At 64.7% G+C, this 10557-nt stretch overlaps 1 protein-coding gene across 1 annotated transcript; it reads left to right on the top strand.

Moving 5' to 3' along the window:
- Nucleotides 1–2553: 2553 nt before the first annotated feature.
- LOC109147614 (filaggrin-like) lies at nucleotides 2554–10527 on the top strand (the record flags this gene model as incomplete). Its single annotated transcript, XM_019295226.1, has 1 exon — nucleotides 2554–10527. A coding segment is annotated over exon 1 (7974 nt), but the record flags the coding sequence as incomplete, so codon positions are not given.
- Between the last annotated feature and the right edge of the window lie 30 nt (nucleotides 10528–10557).

The raw sequence follows: 10557 nt of genomic DNA, 5'->3' as shown, positions 1-10557 counted from the left end.
AGGACCAAAGAGAAGGTAGGGGAGAAGGGATCCGAAGCACAACGCAGGCTCAAGAGGGAGAGCGAAGCCCAACGAAACGGTACGGGCCCAACTAAAGAAGCATCGGAACAAGAAGAAGGGACACCGAACGCCTAAAGGGAAGGGAATACCAAAGCGAAAACAGCCAAGGAGGGCCAAGGAACTCAGGGAGACAGCAACGGAAACACAGAGAATCACGGAGCAACCAAAGAACACGAGAAGGCGGGTAAAAACAATGGAGAGGCGAGGAGAGGAGGACAGGCAACGCCGCGCACCAAACACGCAGACCGCGGCCGTGCGATACGCCTGCAGCATCGAAAAACCCCGCTCCGGGGGCCCGAGCGCCAAACGGCTCCGCCATCAAACCGACATACGACCGCCCGGGGACGCCGCGGGCGCCCAGGCTTGGGGGGAAAGGCGCGCGGCCGGCGGTCGGGGGAACGCCGCGACGGTGGACCACTGAGCGCCACAGCGGAAACACCGAAACCACGGGGCCAGGACAAGCGGGCCAGCGGGCACCGTCACACAGCGACGGCAAACCACCGGCGGAGCAGGGAGCCCGGAGCGCGAGCGAGGTAGCGGCCGAGAGAGGAGGAGGACACAGGCGGGGCGGTAAAAACCCGGGCGGGCGTCGGGAAGGGGAGAAGAACCGCCGGCGCGCAACCCGCGGCCGAGCGATGCTCAGAAGAGCCGGGCGAAGCGGCGGAACGCAAGACAGGAGGCCGCGGCACGCAGAGACACAGCCGGAAGGTAAGGGGGCTCGACGCACCGGGAACGCTGGGCGGTGCCGCAGAATGCAAACCTGGCAACGAATCGCGCGACCAGAGCAAGCGCCGGAGGCACATAGCATCGAGCAAAGCGCGCCAACGCCAAAAAGGCGGGGTGGACGCAACCACATGACAGGAGCCGGGCGGCAAGGGAAGGGACTACAGCAAATGTATATGCGGCGCGCACATGCGCGGGGAAAACCGCTGCGCGCAGCCTGATCGGCAGCGCGGTACCAACAAGCGCAACTCGGGAAGCGAAGGGCGGACCCGCATGGACCCCCACAGTGTCAACGGGCGGGCAGAAGGGAGAACGGGGCAGGTCGAGCGGCTCGGGGGGGCAACCCACACGGCGAAGAGGGGTTCGAAACATCCCGCAGCCAGGGGCCAAATACCACGGGGCTGCCGCACCGGCGTAAGGGGGCGGCCTAGGGCCCACACCAATACGACCCATAGCGCGGGGCCAAGCAGGCGAGGAGCGGCACAACGGGGGGGGGGCAGCAAGGCGGCACTGAGCGTCGGCAGCAACGGGGGGAGAGGCGGTAGCGAGCGGTCGCGGGTCGGGGGGGCCGACGGGGGCGAGCGCGGGGACGAGGATGGTCAGCGCAAACGGCGACACACAACACTGGCGGACCAAAAGGAGAGCTAAAAGAAGAACAGTAGTAGGGCACACGCAGTCGACGTCGCAACCGAGAGCTAAGCCGAACCACGGAGAGGCGGAAGGGCCGCGGAAAGGGCGCAAACCCACTGCATGCCAACGGAGTGAAGGCGAAGGACTGAACGCCGGCCGAGGCGCAAACCAGAGCGCGGAGACCAACCGGAACACCCCCGAAAAACAAGGAGGGAAAAGCCGGAATACAGGCAGAGAACGGAACTGAAACAACAAACACAGTCGTGAAGGACGGCAAAGAGAACGAGAGAACAGAAAGGCCAAAACCAGGGGGGAGGCCACGGGCAACAAAAGGAGGAATCGAACGCGACGGCAACGCGGCAAGGGGGGACAGCGATAGCCAGAGGCGCAAAGGATACATACGAATACGGCGCACACATGGCCACAAAACCGGCGCACGAGACCGGCGCACGCGGCGAGACGAGCCCGGAACGAACACAAGAAAAACGGGACGACGCCGGGCATGGCGAAGAAGGCAGGGCGAAAACCCAAGACAGGGGAAAGAAACAGACATAGAGAAGAGTAGAAGGGGAAAGCAGGGGAAACGGAAGACAGAGATAGAAGGACAAAACCAAGTAGCAGTAGGCAAACAAAGACGCAACACGCGCAACCAATGAAGACGGAACACAGCCCAAACCACAAAGGATGAACATCAACACAAAAGGAGAACAGACAAGACCGAGGGCAAACACTAGGCCCGGGGAGACACACGGGCACACGCACGACGCAACGCACACTAACGGCGACACATAGCCCGGTGGACAGCACGCAGCACGAGGGGAGAGGCGGCCGGAGCCGGCGGGGGGCCAAGCGGAGGGCGACCCCCAACCGGGGGGGCGGCAACCATGACGCCAGGGAACCGGGCGCGGAGGCCAACCGGGGCCCCCGCCGGGGACCGGCGGCCCCACAACGAAGGCACCACCAATGGCAGAGGGACACGAGTGGACCGGACACACCCGCAACACAGACCACCCAAGAAGCACCGGAACCCTGACACAAAAGGGCACAACGCCAGAAGCGCGGCACGGCCACACGAGGACCGCCGACATAGACCGGGGGACGAGGGGCCCAGACCATTCGAAGCGGGCAAGCAGTGGTAAAATGCCACACATCACAGCATCGCCGCAAAGGACGCAAGCAATCGGAGCAACACGAAGAGAGGAAACCAGAGCAACGCAAGGAAGGGGGAGGAACAGGGGAGGAGGAGGGGAGGAGACCAAGGGAAGGGAGAAAAGGAGACCCGAACCAGAGCGGGGGGCGGGCGCGACGGGCGGCGGAGACGAGAGGGGCCAGAACGCGGGAAGTCGGGAAGGCGGGGGAAGCGAGACAAACACACGAAAAGGAGGGAGGACGAGAGGGGAGGGGCGCCAAGGCGAAAGAAGACACGAGACAGGAAGAACAACAACGAGAGGCAAGCAGGAGGGGCAACAAGCACGAAAGGACAGGGGGGGAAAGACGAGCGGAGCAAGCAGGACGGCGCGGCAACAACGAGAAGAAGGGGCACCGGGCGGAGGGGACAACAGCCGAGGACAAGAAGGACGGCAGCGGAGGGGACACACGGGGCAAGAAGCAGGAAAGGAAGAGGGACCGAGCGCGGGGAGCGAAAGGACAAAACCCGAAGGCGGGCCAGACCGGCAACGGCGACAGGGGACAACCGCAGGAAGGGAGCAGGGAAGGCAGGAAGCGCCCCGGGCCGGGGCCAAGGGGGAAAAGGGGCGAAAAGGGCAGCGCCCGCCAACGGAGGAAGGGGCAGCACCGAGAGAAACGCACCGGCAGCAACGAAGAAGGGGCGGGGGCAGGAGCACGCGACGGACGCACGGACAAAAGCGCGGGAAACGGCGACAAGGACGAAAAGCGGGGGGGAACCAGGGGGAGGGGGAAGGGACGGGAAGAAGCAGGGGCGGACACCGCAAGGAAGGCGGGACAGCAGGGGGAAGCAAGCAGAGCGCAGAGGCAAGACGCGCAGCGGGGGAGAAGGCAAGAAAGCAGGGGCGACCAACCGCAACGCAGGAGAAGAAGGGGAGAGAGGCGGAGGAAACGCGAGGAGGGGAAAAACCGACGAAGGCGGGCCGGCGGAGGGAGCAAGGAAGGCGGGGGGAAGGGGACGAAGAGGGAGAGGGCAAGCCGGCCAACAGGGGGGAAGAAGAGGGGAGGAGGCAACAGGGGCCGAACCACGAGAAAAGCGCGGGGCCGCGCGAGCGCGGACGGACGCGGGCGGGGGCGGCAGAGCAGGCCGGCAGGAGCAGGACCGAAAGGGGGCGAAGGACGCAAACGCGGGCAAAGGAGGAAAACGAAGCGAGCGGAGCCGCGGCGCCAAGACACCGAAAGGGGACGGGGAGGGCGGCGAACGAAAAGAGGCGAGGCACCCCCCCCCCCCCGCGAGACGCGCAGCGCAGGCGAGCGGGACCAACAAGGGGGAGCAGAGCCAAGACCGGGAGCGGGAAAGGCGGGGCAGGGACGGCCGGGGAGAGCCCGAGGCAAAAGCGCGGGAAAAGCGGGCAGAGGGCGGGGCACGGGGGGGGAAAAAGGGAAAAGGAACAGGCGCAGCGCGCCAAACAACGGGCAGGGAGGCGGGCGAAAGGGGAGGACGGGAAGGGAAGAAGGCAGGCGCGCCGAGGCGCCAGGCAGGAGGAAAGGGGGGACGGCAGAACAACCGGACCAAGCACAAGCAGGAGGGCGAAGGCGCAAGCAGCCGCACAGGGAGCAGGAGCGCCACAGAGGAGACGAAAACCAAAAGACCAGGACGCCGCAGAAGAAGAGACAAGAGCGAAGCGGGACAAGGGAGCAAGAAAGAGGCGCGACAACGCGCGGGAGGAGGCCCGGGGGCCAAGAGGCCGAAAAGGCAAGAAGGCGAGGGAAGGGGGAAGGGCCGAAGGAGGGGGGAGAAGGAGACGAGCAAGAAAAGGACAACAAGCGGACAAGGGCGAGGAAAAAAGGCGAAGAGGGCAAAAGGCGGCCAAAGGAAGCAAGCAGGGAGAGGGAACGCAGAGGCACCAGACGGAGGGGCGAGGGAGCAGAGCGGGGAAAAGAACGCACGGAGAAGGAAAGGAAGCGGAAGAGCCGGCGGGGGCGACCGAAAGCAGGGGAAAGGAAGGGGAGGGCAAGGAGGGACAGGCGAGAGAGGAAAACAACAAGCACGGCCAAAAGGGGCAGGGAGCGCAAGGCGGAGGAGGGCGAACAGGAACCAAAAGAGGCCGAAGAGGCAGAAACAAGAAACAGGGCGCGCGGGGCAAAGCAAGCAGCAGCAACAGCCAACAGGGCGAAAGCGAACGCGGGGGAGGGGAGCGGAGGAACAAGAGGCACGAGGGGGCAGGAAAAGGAAAAGAGGCAGGAGAAAGAACAACGGGCAAGAGCCACAACGGGCGAGCCACCGAAAGAAGCAGGAGAACGGCCCGCAAACCGCAAAAGCGGAAACCAGGGACGCGCAGCGAGGGGCGAGAAGGGCCGAAAGCCAGGACACGGCAAGGCGAAACGGGCCACAGCCCAGAGGAAGCAAACAGCAAGAGAACAAGGCGACCACAAGGCCCGCAAAAGAGACGGGAGAAAGAGAGAAAAGAAGCGACAAACCGGAAGCAGCAAACGCCAGAAAGGAAGGAAGAAGGAAGGCAAGGGGAGGAAACGAAACGGCGGACACAGGCGCAACCGAAAGGAGCGCCGCAAGCGCGAGCGCAGAAGACGAAAGCACGGAGGAGGAGAAAGGACGGCGGGGCCGAGGCAGGCAAGAGGCAGACGAACGAGGGCGCAGGGCAGAGGAAGACGAGGGAAAGGGCAGGCAGCCGCGGGGAGGCAGCGGAGGCAAGGGCGGGGAGAAGGGGACCGCCAAAGGAAGCGGGCACCGAAAGGAGGAGGAGGGGCAAGGGGAGAAAGAGCACGGACGCCAAACGCAAGGAGGAGAACGCGCGGCGCAGGCGGAGCGAGAAGGAACGAAAGCAAGGGCGGAGGGAGAACAAGAGGCGAGGCAGGCGAAGGAGCAGCGGGAGAAAGAGGGGCGCGCGCGAAAGGAGCGGGCACAGCAAAAGAGAAGAGAGAGCAAGAACGGCGGGAAGGGGGGAGAAAGGCAAGAAGGCAGCCAACCGAAGGGAGAGAAGGAGGAAGGAAGCCAGACGGCCCGGGGAAAGAACGGGAAGGGGGGGAACCCCAGCGCCGCGGCACAAGGCGAAGGGAACAAAGCCACGAAGGCAGAGGCACACGAAAGCGGCGAGGCCGCAGGGGGGCAAGGACCCACCCAGGGGGCGGAGCCGAGGAGGGGAGGGAACAAGGGCGAAACACCACAAGCAACAAGCCAACCGAAAGGGACGGCGGGACAACGAAGGGGGGAAGCGGGAAAGAAGAAAGCGAGGAAGGGCAAGCCGAGACAAAGCGAGGGCAAAAGGAAGGGACCAAAGGGCAAGAAACAGAAGCACGCCAGAAAAAGGGGCAGCCGAACGGGAACACGCAAGCCAACAAAAAGACGAAGGGGAACCAGAGGCAAGAGCGGCCGAAAGGCACACGAAAGAAGCCGGCACAAGGAAGCGCAAGAAGCGGACAAAGCAGACAACCCGAAAGAGCCGGCAAAAGAGCGGGGGAGGGCAAGGGAGGGACGGGGCCAGCAGAAGAAGAGGGGGGGAGGACCCAGAACCGCGGCCAAGAGCAGGAGGGGAAAGGAGGCAGCGGCGGAAACAAACCAAGCAGCGCAAGCAGGAGGAAAAGCGGCCGCAGGAAGAGCAACGGAAGAAAGAGAAGGCGAAAGGCGGGGCCAGCAGCCAGGAGGAGGAGCGCACAGCAAGGGAGAGAGAGGACCGAGGAGGAGGCGGGGAGACGCGAGGGGAGAGGGGGGCCAAAGGGACGGCGAACCCCCAAGGACCCGAAACGAAAGGGGGACCGAAAAACACAGAAGCGGGGAGGCAGGAAAAACAGGGCAGAGGGGAGAGGGAGAGGGGAGGCGCAAGACAGAGGACGGGGGACAAAACAAGGGGGAGCAACGGGAAGGAAGGGGAGGGACCCAAAGGGAGCGGGGGAGGGGAAAAGAGCGGCAAAACGCGGGGAAAAGGGGACAGCAGCAACAAGGGAAGAACAAGGCAAGAGGGCGCGGAGGGGGAAGGACGGAAGGGCAAGCGGCGAAGCACAAGGCAAGGGGGGACAAAGGAGACAAAGGAGAAGGGCGCAAAGACGAAGGCAAAAGCGGGAACACGAAAGAGAACAAGACAGCGGGAACAGGGACAACGAAAGAAGAAGAGGGAGGGAGGAGCGGGAAAGGCGGCGAAGGCGAACGGGGGCGGGGAGCCAAAAGGAAGGCAGAGCGCAAGCAAGAAGGGCACAACAAACGAAGGCAGCGGAACGGGAAGACGAGAAACAAGCGGGCCAAGAGAAAGCGCGGAAGAGGGCGACCCGAAGCAGCGGACACGAAAGAGAAAAGAGGGGAGGCAGGGCAAAAAGGAAAACAAGGCAAGGCAGCCGGCAAGGCAAAAGAGGGAGAGACAAAGGCGCGAGCGCGAAGCCGGCGACAGAGGGACCGCGGGGGACCAGGGGAGCCAGCAAGGGGGAGGGGAAGAAAAGAGACGCGGGGGAGAGGAGAGGACGACACAAGAGAGACAGGGGGGCGGGCGGGAAAAAGAAGAAGGAAACAGAAACCAGCGCGGCCAAAGCGGGGGAGACAACGGCAAACAGAAAAGGAGCGCAAAAGAAGACGAAGAAGAGCAGAGCAGGGAACGGAAGGGGCAACAAAGGCAGAAAGGAAGGCGGGGCGCAAAAGGGAAGGGCCACCAACGGCGGCAGCACGAACGCCGCAGCAAAACGGAGGAGCCGAAAGAAGAAACAGAACCGGGAAAGAAGCGGCACGAACGAGGAGCGCGCACGCAGGACGACCGAAGAGAGGGGGGCGGAAGCCAGAAACACGGCAGGCGAGACACAAAAGAGAGCCGGGAGCAACAAAGCGCACAACAAGACACCAGAGGAGGGAGGGAAAGGGAAAACACCGAGGAGCGGGAGGGCAGGGCGGGGGGGCAGGGGCGGCAGACAGAACAACGGGAAAGAAGCAGCGAAGAGCGGGGACGAAAGAGCGGAGGAAGGGGGAGGCAGGGGAGACGCCGCGGGAAGCAAAGCAGGCAGAGGGCGAAACAAACGAACAAGGGGAAGGGAGGAAGCCAGGCAGGGCAAGGGGGAGGAACAAGCGGAGAGGAACCCAGCAGGAGGAAAACAGCAAGCAAGGCAAAGCAAAAGCCGCAGCAACCGGGGGACGAAAAGACCGCAGACGAAGAAGACAGACGCGCGGCCGACACGAAAGAGCAGCGAAAGGGGCAGGAACCCGAACCGGGGCGCAAGAAAAGGGGGAAGGCAACAGAAGGAGCCGGCAGCGAGCACAACAGCGGAACCAAGGAGGACAGGGAGCGACCGGAGAGGCCGGAAAGGGACGCGCAAAAGCAACAAGAGGCGGGGGAACCAGACCGGCGAGGGGGAAAAGAGCAGCCAGCAGAGCAGGGGAGGGGAAAGAGGCAAGAAGGGGGAAGAACAAGAGCCGCCGGGCACGAAAGGAGGAGGGCAGGGGGCGGGCACAAAGGGAACCAAAAACCAGAGAAGAAGCGCGAAAAGACCCAGACGGGGGAAGAGCCAGGCAAGAAGAGCGCCAGCAAGGGGAACGAAAGAAGGGAGGGGAACGGGGCCGAGACCAGCGCAGCAGAAGGGCAGGGGAACGAAAGGGGGGGGAGAAACAAAAGGAGGGAAGAGGGGCGCAGGGGGAGGAACAAAGCGCGGCGGGGGCGAAGGGGGAGGGCCAAGAAGAAGGGAGGGAGGGGGAGGAAACCGGCGCCCCGGGAGCGAGAGGGGAAGCGAGGCGCAGAGGGCGAGCGGGGCAGCCGAGAAGAACGGCAAAGGCGAGCAAAGGGAGGGCAAGAGCGCGGGCCGAAAGGGACGGCGGGAAGAAGAAGGAGAGGGGGAACAACCACCGGGCGGGGCAAGCAAGAAGGAGCGGGAAAAGGGGAGCAGCGCAAAAAGGCGCGGGAGGGCGGAAAGCAAGCGCCACGAGCCGGGGAGGAGACGCGCGCAGACGGGCGGAGCAAGGGCGGCGGCACGAAAGGAGGGGGGAGAAAACACGCGGGCGGAGAAAAGAGAAGGACCAGAGGCGGGGGGACAAAGCGACGGGGAGGACAGGAGCGGCGGAAGCACGAAGCCAAGCGGGGGGAAAAGGGCGCAAGCGGAGGAAAGGCAAAGGGGAGAGGAGGAGGAGGGGGGAACGGAACGAGGGCGGGGGGGCAAGGCAAACAAGGCCCAGAGGGAAGAGGCAGAAAGCAAGCCAAAGAGACCAAGGAGGGAAGCCGAAAAGGGGGCAGGGAGGGAAAAAGGGCGGGGAAAAGGCCAAGGAGCACAGCCCGCAGAAGGGACAGGGAGAAGGAAGGAAAGGAGGGGGAGCAAACAAACGGGCGAGGGAGGAGGGGGGCGCGCCGAGACCGGACAGCAAGCAGACCGGACAGGGCGGGGCGGGGGGGGGAGGGGCACGAGGGCAAGCGAAGCCGAAAGAAAGGCACCGAAGGGCAACCGAAAAAGAGAGGAAGAGAGCGGAAGGGAACGCAAAGGGGCGGGCGCGGGGAGCCAAAAGAGGGAGCAGGGGAGCGAGGGGGAGACGCAGACGCGGAGGGCGCGGGAGGGCGGAGGGAGCGAAAAAGGACCGCAGGAACCGGGCAGGGCCGAGGAGGACGAAGGGGGCGGGGGGAGGAAAAAGCAAAACGCGAGGGCCACAAGGACGGCGGAAGCCGAAGACAGAGCAGCGGGAAGCGGCGGGGCGCAAAGCGGAGGGAGGAGACACCAAGGAGAGAGGAGGGCAGAAAGGCACGAGAAGGGAGCAGAAAAGGCGAGAACACGAGGGCGAGCGCGAGGACGAACAAGCCGGGGCGGCACGCGCGGACCAAGCAGAGGGACAGCAAGGAGCACGGCAGGCGGGAGCAGGGCGAGAAAAAGAACAGAGCGCGGGAGGAGGGCAAGACGGAGGAGCAACGGGCAGAGAGACGCACGAAACCCGGAAGGGAAGCAAGAGGCGCGCGGCGAAGGCAGGAACGCGGAAGGAGGGAAAGGACAGAAAGCGAGAGAAGCAAAGCGGCAAAGAGGCGGGCGCGCGAAAAGCAAAAGAGGGGAGGCAGCCGCACACGCAAGGAGCGGGAGAAAGGAAGGACGACGAGGAGAAGAAAGGGCGCAGCGAACAAAAAGGCGAGGGGGGGCGGGCAGGGGCAGGAAGGAGGACGGGAAGCGAAAGAACCAGGACGGAGGCACGAGAAGGAAAGAGGGAAGGGCGCAGGGAGCCACGAGGGACGGAGCAACAGCGCAAGCAGGGCCGGGAACACGCGCAACACAGACGAAACCGGCGCCGGACACGGCCGAGAAGGAGGCACGAGAAGCGGCCACGCGGGGGGCAAGCCCAGGGGAGAGGGCAAAGAAAACAGGGGGCGGGAACGAAGCGACAGGGGGACGACGCACCCGCAGGCACCCCCACCAAGAGAGCAGCGCCGCGCAAGGCCACCGCAAGCAGCAAGAAAAAGAAAGCGGGAAGAACGGGGGAGGCCACGGGGACAAAGGGGGAGGGGAGCGGGGGCAGGAGCGGGGGAGGGAGGACGCGAGCAGGCAAAGAGGGGGCAGGAGCGAAAAGAGGGGGGAAGAGGCGCACGGGAGCGGGGGCCGAGAGAGGAGGCGGCGAGGGCAGGAGCGGGACGCAGGCACAAGAGCGGAGAGAAGGAGAAAGAGGGCAGGAAGGGAGAAGGGGAAAGGAAAAGAGCAACGAAGCGGAAAAAAGGGCCAAACGGCGAAAACAGCAGAGGCAGAGAAGCCGACAAGCGGCCGAAGGCCACCGGCAGAAGGCGGGAAGAAGAGGGGGAAAGGGGCAGGGACACCGACGCCAGGCCCAACACAGCACCAAAGGGACAAGGAAACGCAGGACAAAGGGAGCAACGAGGCCAGGGCGACAGAAGGCGGACGGCAGGGAACAAGCCACGCGGCGGGCGAAAGAGAAAGGCGGAGGAGGAAAAAGGGCGAAGGAGCAAACAGCGGAGGAAGGGCCGCAACCGAGGGAACAACGGAAGAGAGCACGAGGGGGCACGCGCGGCCGGAACGCAGGCACCCGAACCCACGCGCGCACGGGAGGAG

Source organism: Ipomoea nil, unplaced genomic scaffold (genome assembly GCF_001879475.1).
Source record: "Ipomoea nil cultivar Tokyo-kokei standard unplaced genomic scaffold, Asagao_1.1 scaffold2018, whole genome shotgun sequence".
NCBI lineage: Eukaryota > Viridiplantae > Streptophyta > Magnoliopsida > Solanales > Convolvulaceae > Ipomoea > Ipomoea nil.
Note: the sequence above shows the minus strand (reverse complement) of the source record. Positions and strands in the feature narration are given on the sequence as shown.